Here is a 20,584-nt window from a genome sequence, read left to right as displayed (position 1 = left end):
GGAATGAAAAAGCAATTGATTTTATTATTCAAGGAGGCGACCTCAGCTTTGTGATGATACGATATTGCCACACATAAATATCGCGACACTTTGCTGTATCGATTTTTTCCCCCACTGTTAGTAATTAGTTACTGGGGACATTAACTTCTGCCTTACCTTTAAATATCTGCTTCAGTTCTCTTTTTAATGCGCACATAGCTGCATTATATTAGTGTTGCTGTGGCAAGGTGTGGGACAAGACGACTGTCAGATTTTATCTATGATTGTACCGCTGTGATGATAAGTAAGTGGTGCAACAATGAAACACAATAGATACGTTTTGATAAGTGCATTTAATGCAGCCTCCACAGGACTTGAGATCAGGCAGCACGAGTCGGTTTTCCCTCTGTTGTGAGAGTAAAATAAAATAACTGTTTCTCAGATATTACGACAGGCCTAATGAAATAAAAGTGATAAAACAGTGCAGAAACATAAACACACGGAGGTTTATCCTTTAACCGTAACACTATTACAAATTCTGCAGATAGACTGCAGCTCACAACTTCAGGCCTAATCCATCCTTGAGCTGGAGGCAAGCTGAGATCACCCAAACTGTTGACAGATGTGTGCAGTGACAATCTAAGACTGGTTGATTGATAGATTCGTGACATTTATTGCGCCACCGGGACACGTTGGTCGACCGGCAGATCCCACGTAACGTTATTTCAATCGGGAGAGACTCATTCTGAGAGAAAAGAATATTTATCTACATGAGCACATAAGTATGAGAAATGTGAAAAGTCTTTGATGATTAGACCCCATCGCGATGTCATGTATTCCAGGGGGTTGGTATTTACGTAGCAGATTAGGAGCCCCACAGTGACAGTATGATATAATGACAGATTTTAGTAAGTCACAAATAACGACATGCTGAGCGTTGCAGGTGGAGGCCACCCCCCAGAGGAGCTGACTTTCAGCTGGCTGAAGAATGGCCGTGCCCTGCGGAGCTCCGAGCGTATGGTCATCACCCAGACGGACCCCGACATCTCCCCCGGGACCACCAACCTGGACATCATAGACCTCAAGTTCACTGACTTCGGCACATACACCTGTGTGGCGGCGCTGAAGGGAGGCGGCATCCCAGAGATCAGCATTGACGTCAACATCTCTTCCACAACTGGTGAGCCTCACACCCCTTTGTGTCAGTGACGCATCTACACACCTCCCCCAACACATTCGACACGTTCGACATCTTGTACCCACTTTAGTCATACACACATGCTTTCTAAGATCATGAGAGACTGGCAATGCCAAGTGACAAAGGGAAGGAAAAAACTGTGGCAGTGTTTCTTAGACTGAGGGGCTCAGGACTTATTTTTAACCAGTTGGTTTTTGACTGATAGGAATAGTGGCAATAATTAAAACAATCTCTCCTTTAAATGGTAGGTTCACCCAAATCATGTTTTCAACCTAGCTTGTGTGGTATAAAGCAATGGAGAAACGTTCTCTTATCTGCAGCTGAGGATTCTGCATCCCAACACAATGGTGGTGAACTGAGTTTTGTCTGTGATATTTAAAGCATCAGTAACTCAATAAGACAGTGAGGTCTTTGGATTATCAAGACTAAAACGGGATTTATACTTGTGCGTCAGCTCTATGTCCAAAACACTAGTTGGCGACGGAGGTTTCTGTGAAGTGCTGTAAAGTTTAGTTGATTTAAACACACATTAAACACACATTAAACACTCATTAAACATGGCTTAATAGAGACTGTTTCAAACACAAGTACACAAATCAGCTTCACTATAACTCGCAGCATTCACAGACAAACACTTGTCTTTATCTGGACACATTTTCCCCACAAATACAACATGCTAACGTTATTAGCACAAGCCTATGGCATTTTACATTGTATAAATTAGCCTAGCAGCTAGCAGACTTCCTCTACTCTTATGAAGCCAGGGACAACAGCAACATTTAACAAAGGTAACGTTATAAAAATTGACTCCATTACAGCTCACAAGGTTCACTGACAAAACAACTGTCTTATACTAAACACGTTTTCCAAACACATGCAACATGCTAACGTTATTAGCACAAGCCTATGGCATTTTACATTGTATAAATTAGCCTAGCGACTAGCAGAGATTTTCTCTGCTCATATGAAGCCAGGATAAATCACACACAAGACTTAAAGTGCTATTTTAGTGGAGGCTTTATTGTCTTCACAATTTATTGTTTCTTATCTGTGAAATTAAATAAAAGCTTCATTACCACTGAGGGAAATGGTTTCAGCTTATAAAAATAGACAGGAGGTCTGCATTGTCATGACTATAATTATGTTTCTGGGGAGGTGCACATCAGGTATGGTGTTGATTCGATGCAGAAGTATGAATCCCGCATAAAACCTGGACATTTTTTGGTGAAAGGAAAAACTTATTTTTCTGGGTTGTTTTTTGTTTCAAATTAAAGTATTTTATTGCTTTAGTGGTGTAGACAAAACTTCATCACCATTGTGCTGGCGTGGTAGCTTAAGTCTCAGAAGCCTCAGAAACTCAAATTATCAAAAGTAAAAGGGTATTTCTACACCTGGACTTTTATTTGCCCATATTTTTGTTTCTTGAGTGACTGATGGGGAAACCAGTTTTTTAAATTAGTCCAATAATGGCGAGAGCATTGCAGCTGGCAGCCATAACAAAGGCTGCAATGTAACCAATCAAATCAAATCAAATCAACTTTATTGCCCCACCACTTGGGGTTTGTGCGTGGTCACTGTATGTCCAATAAAAGTACTTGTTTTTGCCACTGATAGGCTCAGAGTGTTATTCCAGGTGTTTGACAACAAAATGGAGATGATCCCTACAGACAGACCTTCTTGTTAAAGAGTAACAACCTTTTTTAAAATACCAGAAACAGCCATAGCCAAACCCACCAGACTCCATTTAAAGAAACAGTAATTTTACCAGTGTAAAATACACTTTATCCAAAGTGGATGGAAACAAAATAAAACTCACAAAACAATGTTGATTGGTCTTCCCACTGGTCCAACAATCATCAACTCTGGATTGGTTGAAATAAACCATTAATTCACCCAGTTAGATGTGAAAACATGCTGCCTCTATACACGCTAAAATTACTGTTTATTTAAATGGAGTCTGGTGGGTTTGGCGATAGAGATTTTGGGGCTGTTTCTGGTTAATCAAAAACAATCTTTTTCTTGAACAAAATGGTCTGTCTCTGCAGGGATCCTTTCTATAATGTTATCAGACATTTATCACAACAATCTGAGCCTGTCAGTGACAAAAACAGACACTTAAAGTGGATGTAAATTGATGTGTGAACATGCCCTGAGTGGTTACATTGCAGTCTGTATTACAGCTGCTGGCTGCAGCAGTCTCACTCAATACTGGAATAACTTCAGAAATTGTTGTTCCAAATTGTCACTTGGACTCATACAGAGGAGAATAGGGTCCAGACTGAAAAATACCAAAGTTACCCCTTAAGCAGATGAAAGCAAAACTTTCTGCAGGACTTTGTGTGTGTGTGTGTGTGATTTGGGTGAGCCGACCCTTAAAGCCACCGTCTCCACAGGATAAGACTGCTTGTGTGTCTTCTTTAGACTGTTGGTCACTGCCTGATAAATTCCAGTAATCCATCCCAGGCTGAAAAATGTCCAGGAACCACTGTCCTCTACTGAGATTCCTAGTTACTGCACACAATTGCATCGCAGCACCAACGACGACTGTTGAATTGGATTCCTGCAAAGCAAAGCTGACTCCATCAGTCCGACTAATCAGAGACTAAACATCCATCGTCCTGTCATCTAATTGGCTGCTTCCACCACTGTTCCGACTAACGTTTGTATACATGTATACAGCATGTTAATAACACAACATACCAGTCCACCTTGTCTACCAAGCTGCATCATTCTGGTTTCAACTGTGGCATGTTTAGAAGTCCCATAGGAGCGGAGCAGAGTTACAGCAGCTGTTCACTGAGTCTTTCAGATACTGTGTTGTACATCAGTTGAAGGCGAGGCGTAGGTGCTCAGATAATGAAATCATTCAGTCTTTAAAAGTATAATCAAAGGAAAAAATCTGCTGTCAAACATCCACTTTTCTATCTTTTGTTTTAGATTTTAACATCAGTCCACCCTCCCTCCTGTCAGACTGTTTAAGAAAGACGGCTGGAACAGCTTCACAGGCAACAAAAGAGACTTTTAGAAGATTGCTACATGGCACGCTGAGTACAGCTAACAATACGTTTCGTGCTTACTCACTTCCTGCAGGCTCTGCAATGATGGTGAAACGCGGTGGTTAGAGAGACAAAGCGATGGTCTTAATGTGTAATCTCCCAGTGTGAGGTCAATCAATGTGCAGAGAATGTGGTAATGCTCCGGTGTCACCAGGCATCACTTCATCGCCCAAAGGCTCCATCGAGGGGTGTGACCTGATCTCCTCAAAGCCTCAGAGACGCCACGATTTCGAGTCTCCTTGCCACTCAGATTTTAAGATTCTCCATGCCGGGGATTCCCAGGAGTTGGTGTTGCCACTGGCACAGGAGACGTCTGTTTGTGCTTTGAATCCACTGCCGTGTGTTCGGCGCTGATAAGTGACTTTTGGTATTGTGTGATATTTTGCGATCGGGTTCACAACAAGCTTCATTTCCCTGTTTAAAGCACATCGACAGGCACCCTTCACACTTGCACACCTTTACCTCCTCTCACCGTCTTCCATCGCACACACACCTCGCTGCCACTCACAGTGTGAACATGAAAGCGGCGTGTCGACCTTGGGTGCATAATTATTGTTAGATAATCCTTTGATAATCCCTTCGCTATAAAACAGTGGGATCAATCGCACCTGCCAAGATTGTTTCCTCATTATCTTTTAAGTAGTGCAGTCTCTTCTTTTGGAGTGCCTGGGCGATGGCGATGCATTAACACAGATCCTTTAATGTGTTAAAAACCACTGCCGTCTGACTGAGGAAATAACCGAGAAATGACTGACTGCGTTGTGATCGTGTGCAATGAAAGGTTTCCTTAAGGCTTCTATGTGATTGCTTCCTAAGCTTTCATCGTTCCAGTCAGATGTGTGGGTATGAAATATTATGAAAGTGTTGCATTGTCATAAAGCTGTTCCTGTCATAGGAAATAATATATTGAATTCTTGCTTTTGCCAGTAACAATCACCACCGCTTTACCTGGATGCGACTGGGCTGTTTTCCCACAGAATGCTTGTCATGTGCTGCGTTTCTTTCAGTCAGATTGATGCTACAAATCAGAGAAGCGTCTTCACTGAGCCGCACAGTATAGCTCTTGTGTACTAAAGCGCCCTGTGCCTCTGCCGTGCCATCCGCCTGCAGCCTGTTTTGGGGTGAATAAGCCCTGTTTTTGTTCCTCTGCCTGTTCTCCTGAAGGGAGAAAGCCCGAGCCGCAATTAGAAGTCTTAATAAAAGCGTTTAGAGGAGATTACGCTGCAGGTCTGCCAGGGTTTCGTGCTGGGGAAGTGGTTGGAAAGCGATTGAGCCTAAAGTGTCTCTAGTCTGAATACTTTGGAGCTAAGCTGGCTGCTCCAGCGTTGGCTCCGCTTCCAGATTCAAACCCGGATTTAGCCCCAGCCCCACAGCACCGCTTTATAAAAGAGAATATTTATCGTCTTTCCATTCTTTCAACTTCTATGAGCACAGATTTCAGCAGCCTTCATGATGTCTCCCCTTCACAGAACAGCGCTAATATTTACTATCGTGACACACTCATTAAATAAGCAACTTCTCCTGCTCGTCGGGGGGGCTCCCGGAGATTGCGAGGCTAATGCTTATTCATGAGCGCGGTCCGGAAACGAGGACACAGACCTCCCCTTTGGATACTGTCAGGATTAAGAATTGCAAGACACAGGAACAGCTGAAAAGAGTTACGAGCATTAGTGTAAAACATCCCATAAACTTCTAACAGGAACTAGCTGATTAATCCTCTCATTAGTCTGCATGTTAAATGTGTGTTTAGTGGGTGTGTCTTGCTGGATTATTGCTGGATGATGTAATTATTGCCATTCTGTGGCTCTGGCTCTGAAATGTTATTTGACTTCGGATTGGAACCACCATCGGGACCATCTTAGAGATCACTTTTTAATAGCATGTTACTGCGCATGGATTCTTGACATTTAAAGCTGATACCCGCTCGCTGCACTCTCTGTGTTATAAAATTACTACAAACACTGGATGCAGCCGACTTCAAGAAAACTACATCACTGCAGGGAGAATCGCCTGTGTTGATACGTCTTCGCATCAGCTCATCCTCAGTCTGATTGATGATCACAAAGTAAGTATTAGGATTGAAAGTCACCTCTCTCTTCTTGTGAGGGAGATAAATCCCTCCATGATGAGTCCCTCAATTAGCACCCCGCTCACACCTGAAACTCTGGCACCACCCAGTGTTTCTGTCAATCTAAAGAATCACTGCAGTTAATGAATTAAGCAAATCAATTAAGTGCTCAGTTGATTAAAAAATGAGCCGGTTTAATAAACACAAAACACAAGCTCTTTTTTTGTCTTCACCGAAATGAATTTGAGTCATCTAAAAGCTTGCAGCCCCCCTCTCCGTCTGTCCTCCTTTCAACTGTCCTGTTGTCTCTTTGACTCTGATTCGTCATGAGCTGCCATCATCCGAGTAGCCGAGCCACATGTGACTCTAACAGGGACAGCATGACCGCTGGCTGTTGACCGCACTGATGTGCTTGTTTCAGCTGTAAATTCACTGACCCTGATAAAGAGGAACCTGGTCTGCGTCCTGACTCACCTACAGGGTGCAAAGGTTCAACTGCTGTTTGGTCACTGTGGATGGAAACATCTTGTTCGCTGCTGTTTGCCATCATGTTTGGATGTGAGCAGTTTTCACAGAATGTGGTGTTTGTCGTTGGTGGCCACATGTCCAGTCTCTTCATGGCTTTTTCTTTGGTGTGTGTATTTTATTTGGACAGTAGAAAATTCAGCTGTTGCAACAACACACAATGAATAATATGGAAAAAATTCTAGAGGTGTATTTTACTTTTGCAATGTGTCAAGGCAGGGTACATCCAGTTAGGATCATTTTTAAAGCATTAATCTGGTTTTCAGTCGACCACTGGCTAAGCCCCGCCCCGTTTAGTTACTGTTGCTGTTTATAGTAACTCAGACAGATTTACCACCCAACATTCTTCGTCATTTTTAAAACAATTGACCCTTCACTAAGTGCCATCGCCAGATGCAGCCTGGGGCACGTCGTGTATTAATGATACTCGCTACCTGGAGAGGTTGGAAAAAGATATACGTTTCTTCCCTGTTCCAAAACCAAAATCAGACCCTGAAAAGTGTAGGGTTAGCTAACGTTAGCTAGCTACTGAAGATATAGCCTACTGAATGTATACACATGCTGCTTTTGCTTTGTAATGATTATAACAGTGAAACAAAGAGCGACCCTGCTGTACAGGAACCAGTGAAGGGAAGCAGGGAAACTTTGCTCATATTCAACCAGCTGTGTGTCATCACAGTGCGTGCAGATGAACGGTGTTTGGGTTCGCCTGTCCAGTGCCAGAGGTCCAGTTCAATATGAGCAAAGTTTCCCTTTATATTCATTGTGTTGTGTGGCGATCAGCAGTGATGTGGTGGTTCACTTTTACACTGTGATCTGTAGCCTATAGTTCGGCTTTAGCTTCTAACTATCTTTGTCTTTTAACCTGTTGTTGCTGCTGTATGTTAAGTATGTTAAGTATGTTAAGCTTATGTTAGACCAAACGCACAGTTTGATTCATTCTCTGCCTTTGGAACGGCCAAAAAGGCCCTACAAACACTTTAAAGAGTAAGTGTGGTGTTTTGTAACCTGGATCCTATTTTCCTATTTTCGTCTTGTCGAAGCAGCAAATGGGAAAACAGCTGCAGCGTAAATACTCAGGACATGTTTGCACCTTTAATTTATGGCCACGAAAAGGGCGCTTTTTTTTTTTTTGCTGCTGACATGATTATTATTTTAATTGTCTGACAGTTTAGAAATTATCCCCAGAGAGACAGACCTTAAGATGATTTTGTTTAGCCAGAAACAGCCCCAAACCCACCAGACTCCGCCGTGTCCAGTTTTGCCCTTAAAGCTATGATTGGACAGTCGCTGTTCAGGGTAGCCAGAGGTCAGTTAGGACACATGTGTCTGTAATAATAGACCTGAAACTGTGACACGACTTATAACACCACACTACATGAAAAAAATGGTCCAGTCCATTCATTGAAATGAGTGAAAAACGATGCAGACAGTGTGAATTGTGTGTGTGCAATCAGAGCTAAAATCCTGAAACTAAATGTCTCTGATAGCTATATGATACAGAATTAGGTCAGGATCTGTGAACTGGACTCACATAATGACATCTGAGAGCAGTAAATCCCAGTATTGGATTATAAAGCCAACAGAGATCCAGAAACAGGCCCAGTGAGCTGTGAACTGGGATGAAGGGGCCTAACAGCTGTCCCAGAGCTGGGATGCTGTCCTCTGAAATCTGCCATATGATAACAGTAGATGCCACGGTCATGCCACTTCTGCTGTGAGAGGCATATAACCACCTGGCAGCATATGTCAGCTGTGATGTTTGTCTCAAACACTGGAACCTGTCAGTGCAAAGCAACTCTGTGGTTTTCAAACACTAGTATGTGCATTCATGGAGGTGTGGGAAAGCAAGTGTGGCAGGCAGCAGTGTGGTGGTAGCGTTCGTAGTTACACTGTGACCAGTTTTCCTTAAGTGAGTCCATAAAATATGTTAATAAGACTAGATAACTCAGCACATTATCCCCAGTGTACCTGCATATAGCATCAGCTGCACCACCTGAAGTCATGCTTTATGGAGGTGGCCATCTGGGAAATCACCTCCCTGTCCAGCTGGGAAAACCTGCAGGGAAACATGGATAGAAAACGCTCTTCCTTCCCTCATTAACTACTGTCGAGGCCCCTTGAGCGATGTACATAAACTCTGGTCCTTCCAGGGAGTTGTTCACTACTGAGCAGCAGAAAACGTGGAGGTGCTGCAGCTGTGTGTTTGTGCGTTTTTAAACCAGTGGGCATTCCTTTAGCTCTGACTGGTTGGGTAAATTCTAACAAACAGGAGTGCTTGTGGGGCCACAAATCAAACTGTAACCTGTGAGGGCTTTGGTATCGAAAACCTGCTGCTCTACAATCTCAACTGCAAGAATTCATGAGGGGTTTGTGTGATTGATTGCAAGGTAAGTTGTAAGATATCAGGAACAGCGCCGAGCTGAAAACCCTCACTGGAGTATGTGTAGTCAGTGGTGTGTCGCTGCAGTCTATCAAAACACTAAGCCAATTTTAACACATCTGTGGATATTTATTACACTTGAGCAACTCTGGGTATAGGTGCAGCTCTGCCACACACACACACACACACACACACAAGCACACACAGATCCACTAACATGTCCACAGTGGACCTTTGGGATTCCTCTCTGTCCCCAGAGGTCCAGGACTCAGAGGAGCAGAGAGTCCTGTCACATTGTGACCAACTCATTGGCCTCAAGCTGTCTAAACACACACTCTCACACATGCAGACACACACTCTGCAGGACTTGCAGTTGTAGAGATCGCTATGTTGCCATGGCGACGGGGAGTGATGTCACCGCACTTACCCGAAAAAGGGGGCAACGGGAATGTTGTTTATTCTCAAAGATGTCCGTGTGCACCGCTCTGGCTCCCAACGCTGTAAGAAAATGCAAAGTGCCAGATATTTTTCACGGTTTGCAGTCAGCTCACATTGCAGTGTGTCTGCTGCGGCGCTGCTGGATTCTGCTGAAAGGCTCCAGCAATCAATCTCTACACTTGGAGGATCATTCCAGCTGAGGCCCAGGAGATGTTCAGCACTGCTGAGGCCAAACAAGGAGGTCCAGTCCCAATTTAGCCCCGCAAAGTACACAAGCGCACACATAGGCGCAGTGTTTTGAGACACAAACAACAACAAGAAGCATCCCATTGAGGAGCCGAGGCAGGATCACAGCATGGTGTCACCCGTGGGCAGAAGAGGGACACTCAACTATACGCACACGCTGAGATATAAAACCACGTAGCGCACACTATACAAGCATACGCACACAGCGGGCATGCCCTGCAGGCATCACTGGCATTTGGATGGCTTTGGCACAATGAGAGCACAGTGAAGACCAGTAGCGGGCTCTCTGCCACACTGAGCATCTCAGTGGTCAGTCTCACACACAGAGGCAGGGTGTTCACTTGGAAAGAGAGAGCAGGAGGAAGAATGAGGTACAGAGTAAGCGAGAGAGAGTGATGAGCGAGTGTCTGTGTGCATGTATGCCTGTTTGCGTTTCCATGATGGTGCGGAGAGAGACAATGGCAGCTGATGGCCAGTATTTGTGCTGCCAAACCCAATAGGCAGACAGCTGTAATTGCCTGCCTAATCTGGGCTGTGGAGAGGCCAGGTGTAATGATGGCAACTCTGTGAATACACCTCTCCTCCACTCGCTAATGGATGCTCGCTGCTCTCCTCCTATCCCGCCGCTGTCAGTTCACCATTTCGCTGTTTGGAACCCAAGGAAACGTTCGGAAAAGTGGAGAAAATATGCTGTGGAAAGAAATATGTCAGCTCTTGACACCTGGCTGCCTCAGTCGAGACATTGTGTGAATACCAATCAGCGAATGTATTAGAGTGAAATGAGTGTCTGCTGTCATTGTCTCGGCAGAGATCATTTTTGCTGCTTCTTTGGTGCCAAACAGCTTTGCCAAGACTTATCTGTGAATGACCAGTGTTCATTATCCCGTGCTAATTACACCAACATGTTTATGTATTACTTACTCCAAGAGTTAGACAGAAATGTTGCACTAGCTGAAGCAGCTCTACGTGTGGTTTACAACGGCTAACAGACATATTAATTAAGTGTTCAGTACAGTATTTCTCAGATACAGTAGAATTAGTTTAAAGCTGCTATGATGAATATTTTTATATTAACAGTGGATCAAATTATTACATGTGCATTAAAGGTTGTCCCACTCACATCACAAGTAATTATCACCTGATAATTAGCGCTATAGACAGGCAAAGTCACACTCCTTCTGGCGTCAGGTCCCATGGGACCTTATTTCAGAATAAATAAGTACGTTTGTTAGCAGTGAGAGAAAAACGAGATTTTGACCCTTTTTAAAGGTCAGTTTGTGATAGTGCTGTTTGGTTATGTGTTCAGTGTACTCCATTGCTTGTCTCAAAAAGTACATCGCCTACATCACCCAGCTAGCTAGGTAACTTAGCTATGTTCCAAAGCTAACGTTACCTGATGTGTTTTCCTAGCGACTCCTAAGGCCTGTACCACAAAGCCAGTTCAACTTACCCAGGATATCTTTTCGTCATCTGGCTTGATTAATCCTAACATTGGCTGTCTGGATAACAGTGAGCTATCGAGCATGACACCCAGACACTGTGGAACTGTCAATAGTGAGTTTTCAGTCAGTCAGTTTTGGATAAAGTGGATTTGGTACCGACCAGGAGGAGTTCTGTTTTATCAGGGTTGAGTTTGAGGACGTTGGAGGTGAACCACGATTTAATTTCTGAGAGGCAGCGGGTGAGGGAGGAGGGTGGAAGAGAGGTGTTGGGTTTACTGGATAAGTAGAGCTGGGTGTCATCCGCGAAGCAGTGAAAGTGAATACTAAATTTACGGAAAATATTGCCAAGTGGGAGGAGATAGATAATGAAGAGTAGGGGCCCCAGGACGGAACCCTGGGGCACACCTGAAGTGACGGGGGAGAGCTGTGCAGTGAAGGATTTGAGTTGGATGAACTGAGTGCGGCCAGTGAGTTAAGAGTGAAACCAGTGAAGGGGTGTAGGTATCACTAGGCTATGGGCCCATGTGCCATTAGTATTTTTTGCCATGTAGTTGGATATCTGTCACTAAAAACACTTTAACGTGATGCCAGACTGTTTCTGCTACTGAAGTAAAGGGTGGAAAAGTAGCTGAGTTAATGACTGATGAGGTCTATCTGCTGAAATTGTACATTTATTATAACAGGAGCCAGCTATCAGTGTGTGGATTATTTTACTAATAAAATATTGCAGTGGGACTAGGTTAATTGATAACTCTAAATTGTCCGTAGGTGTGAATGTGAGTGTGAATGGTTGTCTGTCTCTATGTGTCAGCCCTGTGATAGTCTGGAGACCTGTCCAGGGTGAACCCTGCCTCTCACCCGATGTCAGCTGGGATAGGCTCCAGCCCCCCCGCGACCCTCAAGAGGATGAAGCGGTTAGAAGATGAATGAATGAATATTGCAGTGATGGAATCAGAGCGTAAAAGTAGCAGCACTATCACTGCGTACTGACCTATAACAATATATGGGCCAGAGCAGGTTAACTGTTCAGCCTAAGTTGCCATGGTGATTTATCCCGGTAAAAAGAGAACCAGGTTCGTAGAGAAAACCCAGAGTTCCCTCTGAAGTTACAGCCCTAACTCCAAGTCCTGCTGCGTAGTACAGGCTTAGGGTCCTTTTTATCAGTGCAAAACACACAGGTATCGAAGCTTTAGCCAAAGAGAGACTATGACATCACTTAGGCGACTTGTGTAGTCCTTCTAATCAGGGCTGTACGCAGGATTTTTGAAATACCGAGGTCATTAAGTCGTGTTGCATGTGGGGGGGTCAGAAATTTTTGTCAATTATATATCAAAAGGCTTCAATCTGGTGCACTTTGACAGCCAAATTAAGAGGCTACATCTATAAAGAACTACATAGTTGACATATTCTGCCATATATGAAGAGGGGAGACTCTCTGGAATCTGGCAATATAAGAACCATGATGCTGGGACATTCTGTCACTTCACAGCTGTGCAAAACATGTGGTTTGTGCCAGGCGGACATGATTGCCAGTATTTTTTCATTATTGCAAGAAATTCCATTGACTCATTCACAAGTCAAAAATGTGTTTTATCTGAAAGAAACGTGCAATATTTACATCTAAGATCATAGAAGAATAGTCAACCAAGTGCAATGATGTCCTCCAAGATAATATTTGCCACTTTGTTTGCAGTAAAAAAAAAAAAATCTAGACGGTTTCTTGTCGACATGGTCTTGACTTACTTCTCTTTGCTGTGTGCTACTCTTTGGCCTGACCTGAACGTTTGTTGTTGTTGTTTTTCAGTTTCTGTTATATATTGGGGGGCATTTTGGGCATTGGGCGGGGGGCACGTGTCCCCCTCAATGTATATGGTGACTACGGCCCTGTCATGCATGCATAATTAGGCTGCAGTTGTCTGGGTGTGCAAAGGTGAAGTGTCATACAAAGTTTGATGGAGTGTCAGCTGGACAATATGGAGATATTTGCATCTTGAAAGCCGGACTACAAATGTGGATAGACAGGGAGAAACACACGCAAGCCTAAGACGTGGTAAGATACGATATTCCTCACTATATAAAGTGACTGATAACAAGATCTGTATCATCATCAATTTGGATGCACTCTGCGCTGCTCGGGCCCATAGGGTTAAAATAGCAAGCTGACGTTACCTAGCTAACTAGCTGCCTCCTGTTAGAAGAATTACACGAAGCAAGCAAGCAGCCCACACTGAAATGATTTTAGTTTATTCAGTTACCTGGCTCAATCGCTGACTGCTGTCCACACAGTGGCAGTCTGACAGGTGCCCGAGTTGCCCCACTAAACACAGCGCATATGCGAGTGCCTCGATCAAACAAGAATACCAGAATTTTCTTTTTTACTAATTGTTATTATGGAGAAGAGAGAGTCACTCAGTCACCTCCCATCGGTCCTCCCACGTACTTTCACCGCACAAATGAGATGGTTTATTTTTATTTTCATTTTATTCATTCATTTAGTTCGGACAAAAATACTGAGGTCATGACCTTGGTGTCCTCAATGGTAGTTACAGTCTTATACTTCAACAGTTTTACGACTGCGGTGAGTAATTCGTACTAAAAATGATCATTTGGGGGGTGAAGTATCCCTTTAATGTCTAATTCAAAGGTACAATTCAAATTCACAATGCATACAATTTTCCAAACGTATCCTGATACATTTGTTCTTACTATATCTTTTGAAAATGCTTATACAGAGGTTCACATAATACCTAACATTAGCCCCCAGTGCCCCCCCCCCCCGGTGCTGCATACTTCATGTTAAGTTACATATAATAATGCAAGGTCCCTTAGTAAGGTTTAAGGTAGTTAAGTTTCATAGGTTTAGGAACTGAAACATGGTGACAGTGTACCCTAATGGTTCACTTGGTTTGACGCGGTCCCGAACACTGGTCTCCTGGGGGAACATCCTGTGTTGCTTGACCCATCCATGAGTGCATTGGTCACATGATCCCAGCCATATTGGTTACGTACGTGGGTTTTACACAAATTACTGAGTCATGGTTAGAGGGGTTATGTAAGAATTGTGGTGCATTACTTGTCATAGGTATACTTACAAACAGTGCATGAGAACAGCCTGTGTTTAGACCCACTCTTTCTTCCTCCTGGACACTGATGTTCTCAGTGCATAATGTGGGGTCAACAGTGAGCCAAAGTTGTGGTTGATGTTTCATTTTGGAGTAAAGATGGAGTTCAGCTCAACCTGAGAATCAGGGCTGCATGTTGAGCTTCGCCCTGTTTCTACCATCTGCCAGTCACATCCAGTTTTTTGTCCTGTTGTTTCAGCATTTTGAGTGAGTTAGAACCTTTTGAGTCACCTTAAGGACAAAGGAAATCAGCGACAGCTTCAGAATCGAGATGGCAGCGGGATTGTTGCCTCTCATCCAGACAGAAATGGGGTCAAAGGAAATATAGCTGGACTCCGTTTCGTTTTCTGGAGATTGCTAGCGATTTCATCACTATGAAACTTCATTGTGGCTTGACTTCATTCCAGCTGCAGCATTGTTTGGGCAGAATGACAGTGATTCGAAAATCATCTGGGAAGCATGACACGGTTTCATCATTGCTGAGAAGATTTTCACTCCTCAACTCTCTGGCTGCAAACTATTTTTGGGAGCAGCGCTACAAAATAGTCTTGGAGTCTGCTGATGGTTTGGACTCATACAAAACTACATGAAAACAAAAATACACACACACTCACACACAGCACTCTAGGAGCTGGTGCAATTTGCCAGGTTTGCTAATTAAACAAATTCACTTGGCCAGCATGCTTGATGAGGAACCAGACTGCGTGATCCAACCTGCTAGTTTCCTCGCTTTCCAAACTTAGAACACACACACACACACACACACACACACACACACACAAGGCACACTCAAGGAAACCTGCAAATGTGTCCAGCAATTTGGCACTTTGCTCTTCTTTTATTATTCATAGTTCACTTCCAGCCAAGGCTCTAAGTGTCCGTTAAACAAAGGCAAAAATATTTATTGGGTCATATTTTGTTACACAGCCAGCAATAACACTATATCACCTTTGGGAGTGTTCTGTTGTAAATGCTCTGAATTATACGACGCTGTGCTGAGATTGAGTAGCTGCATGAGGAGGAGGGCAGAGAAGTAAAAAGCTGTGGAGAGTGATGGTAATGATGGCGAGGGTGATAAGAATTATGAATGTTGTAATGAACGGTGGTGAAATCCATCCTGAAAATAGTATTGTGATGAGAATGTGATGTGATGATGAACATTATGCTGAAAATGTGACAAGGATGATGATAATACTGTAATACTGATGATGGTAATGGCAATGCTGACGATGATGATGATGGTATCTAGAAGGGTAATGTGTTGCTTAGGCAGATGTAGAGTAGATAGAGTGTGTTTATAGTGAGATTATTAGTATTCTTTTACCTTCTTATCCAGTGATTTATTGCCTGCTTTCACTGTAGGAACCTTTCCAGGGGCCCAGGAACTATTTCAGACACCTTAGTTTCATTTTCACCAGAGGAACCATGGATTAAATTTGCCATAGCTCCCAGAGACAAAATAGATTGGCCCCCGAACTACAGGGATGGAGTTTACAGTGCAGAAAATCGCTGTTTGGTCAAACACAAAATTCATGGCTGCTACAACCTCTTAACAGCTCCATTCACACAGGGTGCCACTTGTATCAATACTAGGCTGAGGGTCGGACATTTCTTGTCCAAGTCATTGATGTTAAAGACAAAGTGAAGTTGTCCGGTTTCCAACTGGTCCAAAAAGAGCAAGATAATGGAGCTGAAAGTACGAACGAGACTGACAGATGGGGCGGCAATTAAGTGAAGATAGGAAGGTAATCAAAGTAAAACTTAAATGGACAGTTAACTCCAAAATACAAAATACATAGTCTTCCTTTCACCTGTTGTGCTATTTATCAATCTAGATACCGAGTGTTGGAGATGTTGCTCATAGAGATGTCTGCCTGCTCTTTAATATAATGGAACTAGATGCCACTTGGCTTGTGGTCCTCAAAGAGCACAGTGTCTCTTTCCATAAATCATAATACAGTTACTCAAGATGATCCACAGACCTTGTTGTTTGATAAGGTGATTGACGCAGCATTACTGGTCTCTGCTTTATCCAGTGCAACACACCAGGCTCACTGAACTCAGATCAGAGTTTCAAAGTAGGCAGCAATGATCAAATATGAATCAAGATTTGGTTACTGTATTGCTTATTTTCAGCTTTAAACTATTTTCTGATTCACATTTTAGTGTACTGTTTAGCTCTAATTTGAAAAGGTTTTGTCCTTCTCGAAAATGCAACGTCCCAACTTGCAGGTGTCGCCCAGCACTATCTCAAACATCGTATTGCTCTGATTGGTTGTAGGTCTTTCCACTTGTTTCCAGGAGCTTTTCGGTCTGTGTGTGTTTTTATGATGTCCACTGGAAATCGCAATGAACTGAGAGGTTCAAAACTAGTTTCATGTCAAAACTATTTTCTTTCTACCGAACCACAGCTGCCAGCTGTATCACCGCGCAGAGGGAAGTGTGCATCTACTGCTAGCTTACCTAGCACCACTGAGCTAGCTAATGTTACAGCTCAGCTGAGAAGTACATCATTAATGTTTCCATCTCATGCTGTCATGCACAGCCCTCTTGTCTATGGCCATGTTTACACGAAAACAATCCACTGAAAGCAGAATCGTTTCTCATTTTCTTTTTGAAAAAAGTTCCGTGTTTAGACGACAGCGTTTTTATAACGATCGCCATGCACATGGATCCGCAAAAATGACCAAAACCGCTGCAGTATACATGCCAGGCCAGTAGTTGGCGGTGTGATGCTTACACTTCCTTCTACAGAGCGGCGATATATAAACAAACAAAATGGCAACCGCACGAACATTTGTCTGGACAGAGGACAAGGTGGAGTTGCTACAGTAATTCTACACTATGATGGGGAAGCGTTGATAAATTCAACAGGGTGAGCAGCACAAGCAGAACTCGGGACTACGCCATTGGTGTTGTGATGGTTGACTTTCTCGCCCATGCTTAATGACTGGAACCGTAATGTGCATGTGTGAAAGTCTCTGTTTTCAGAGGAACTGCATATTGCAAGTTTACATGACAACAGAGACGGTGCTGTTTCCAAAAAGTTGCACTCTGGAACCCGTTTTCAAAACTTTGCATTTTCAGGCACCCAAAACGCCACAGTTGTGTAAACGATCGGCCAAAACGCAACTAAAGTTTACTGTTTTCAGTTGAAATCGTTGTCATATTAACGGGACCTATGAGTAGATGCACTCTTCCTTCGGTGCAGCGATATGGTCGGTTGGGGCGTGTAGAAAGAAAATAATTCCTACATGAAACTACACAACAATGTCTGTGGATTATCTTCAGTAACCGTGTCATGATTTCTAGAAAAAGACACGACTTTTGAGGTTTTCAAAATGATTTTTTGTGACATCTTTTACCACTATATTTGAGACAAGGCAGACGTCTCTGCGGCAGATATTTCCAACACACGGCAGCTCACACCAAAATAATCTAGACTGACCAATAGCACGACAGGTAAGAGGGAAATATGTGTTTTGTGCTGAACTGAGCCGTCCCTTTAAAGGAAGTTTTCTTAGATATGAAGGTCCATCCAGGTCACAGTTAGCGTAGCATACAGACTGGAAGCTGGGGGAAATGGCTATACTGGATCTGTCCAAAGGGGAAGTCTGGCCAAGATAACAGATTCAAGGACATAAATGTTAATTAGTTTTACTTTTTTGAAATAGTCTGGCACTTAAACTCTCCCCTTGGTGTTTGTATGAAATAAGTACAATGACTCAGCTTTATTTCCTCCTGTTATATAATTGGACTGATTTGTTCATGGTTCTTCAGATGCAGTAGAGAAACAACAGGTCCTTGTTTAGATCCTGACTTTAGTTCCTGTGGCTTCCTACGACCTGGAAACTATTAATCTATAAGGGCTATTATTGATTCTTTTCTTTGTCTGTTATGGTCACAAAGTGCATTTTGCTTGTCAGCTCTTCATTGCATTGTTCATTGTTTGCCATTGCTTGACTGCATTTAACTTCCTCACTGCTGCCCTCCATGATGGTTTTACTTCAGGTACATGCTCAGATCGTCCAGTCCTAGCCGTTAGCCATCGCCGCTGCTAATATCCGCATGGTCCTTCCATACAAGCTGTGTATGTGGCTGAGACTCAGCTTCATCGCCATTGCAACTTGGATGCTCATTCGCTCCCCTCCTCCCCCATACCTTCCACGCCACTTCTCCCCCAAGTCGACCAGTTCCTCTTACCCCGCCTGCTGACTTTCTAGAGCCCCATATCAGTCCCTCCTCTGTTTTTCTCTTTCTTAGTTCCCCCCATCCTGACAGTCCTCGGGCAAGTCCCCTGGTGGCCCGCGAGGGTGACACAGTGGAGCTGGAGTGCCTTGTTTCAGGGAAGCCCAAGCCCATCATCCTGTGGTCGAGAGCCGATAAGGAGGCGCCCATGCCGGACGGCAGTATGCAGATGGAGAGCTACGACGGCGTGCTGCGTATTGTTAATGTGTCCAGGGAGATGACGGGCTCATATCGCTGCCAGACCAGCCAGTTTAATGGGTTCAACGTGAAGCCCCGGGAGGCCGTGGTGGAGCTGATCGTACAATGTGAGTAGACAGTGGATATTTTTTGTCTGTGTGTGCCTACATGTGTGTCTACATGCACGTTGCAGTGTTGTAACAGGGCGTCACTTGTCTCTGTGATGTGTTTTCTATGTACGCAGTGTAATTAATCTCTGGGTTCTGGTCCAGTGTGACCAAAATTGAACATTCCTCCATTTCTTTCCTTCCACGCCCATCCAATTTCCTTCTGAAGGCTGTAAAATTAGTCCGGTCCCCTGGTACCCTGCAGTCAGGTCTGAGCGGAGAGAGCTCTGACTCCACCTCTTACACTAAGGGGAGGACTTTATCTGCTGAGTGTGAACTGTGCAGAACTAATATTAACAGAGGCACAGAGCTCTAGGTACTGACGTCCACACATATTAGGGTCTGTCTGCGCGTGTGTGTGTGTGTGTGTGTGTGTGTGAGAGCACTCACGTCAGACAAGACCCACAGACTGTGTGCCACGTCCCCGGGCCTCAGCACCGCCGCTCATTGTGAAACCCCTTCGATTCCTTAAGATGTCACATTCAAAGATGGCTTAACGGCTAATTAGCGAGCGGCTAATTTATTCCCACTAGTATTCATTTTGTATTCATTTATGGAGATTTGAATGGAATATTTCGAATGAACGTCAGGGATTCAAAGCGTTTTCACTCATTCAAGGACTGGGGACGTTTCTCTCCGCCGCGCAAAAAAAAAAGAACGGAAGATGGATCGGAAGGAAATTAAAGCGATCTGTGTAGGGTGCCACCATTCTCTGGCAAGTGATTATAGGAAATAGAAAAAGTGAGTCTCATTGCAACAGTCCCATTGTTTTCCTCATGGCCTACTTAGTTAATCCATACATTCTTCCATCTCGACCAAACCTTATCTAGGAAGAACCTGTGCAGCTGTATGTCACTCTTAAACTACTTTCATGTGAATGGCAATTACCATGCTCTACGTCCTCCCCATTGGACATGCCAAACATAACACTGCAGGAAAATATTCAACAACTTTAAATTGTGAACAGTAAATCAGAATAATGGCGCAGCTCAACCTGGGTTTTGATTCGAGATGATTTCGACACACCCAGTACCAGTAGTTTGATTGAAGAGGAACAAGAGCAGCCCCTGCACGGCTCGTGCTGACAAGGATTAGCATATAATTCTGCCTCATTTTTCTGGGGTTTTTATTGTACTCTTTGCTATGGCGTTCACGTTTCAGCTTAGCCGTTAGCCACTCTGCTGCGTTAAGAGTGTTAATGAAGTTTTGATGTGCTTTGAAGAAGACTGTGTTACAGTTTTTGGCTGAATTGATTATGATTATGCAGTGATGACAGCCCGTATCAAAGGTTAGTGGCTTTGCTACGCACCGATGCTGACACCATAAAGTAAACAAAGGATTTGGACTCTAAGATGCCCTTCATTAATTAGCAACACCCGGTGGATCAGCTGCCTCACGCAAAGAGGGTGTGGTGTGATAGAGACAAGTTGTTGGATGCAAAATTAAAACAAAATTGTAGTTAATGGCTTTTTTTATTTATAGGGACAGTTCATCCTAAAATCAAAAATACATCTTTCTCCTCTCACCTGTGGTGC

General features: G+C 43.6%; 1 protein-coding gene across 1 annotated transcript in view; it reads left to right on the top strand.

Annotated features, from left to right (window-relative positions):
- The window catches only part of LOC125897542 (MAM domain-containing glycosylphosphatidylinositol anchor protein 2-like), a gene marked incomplete at its 3' end in the record, with an annotated part of 62,176 nt that extends 43,166 nt beyond the window's left edge, over positions 1-19,010 (top strand). The window contains exons 6-7 of the mRNA XM_049590947.1: positions 929-1,178; positions 18,739-19,010. Of these exons, the coding sequence (XP_049446904.1) occupies positions 929-1,178; positions 18,739-19,010 (522 nt within the window). The remainder of the gene's footprint in view (positions 1-928; positions 1,179-18,738) is intronic.
- Positions 19,011-20,584: the final 1,574 nt, after the last annotated feature.

Source organism: Epinephelus fuscoguttatus, linkage group LG11, assembly GCF_011397635.1.
Source record: "Epinephelus fuscoguttatus linkage group LG11, E.fuscoguttatus.final_Chr_v1".
Classification (NCBI taxonomy): domain Eukaryota; kingdom Metazoa; phylum Chordata; class Actinopteri; order Perciformes; family Serranidae; genus Epinephelus; species Epinephelus fuscoguttatus.
Note: the sequence above shows the minus strand (reverse complement) of the source record. Positions and strands in the feature narration are given on the sequence as shown.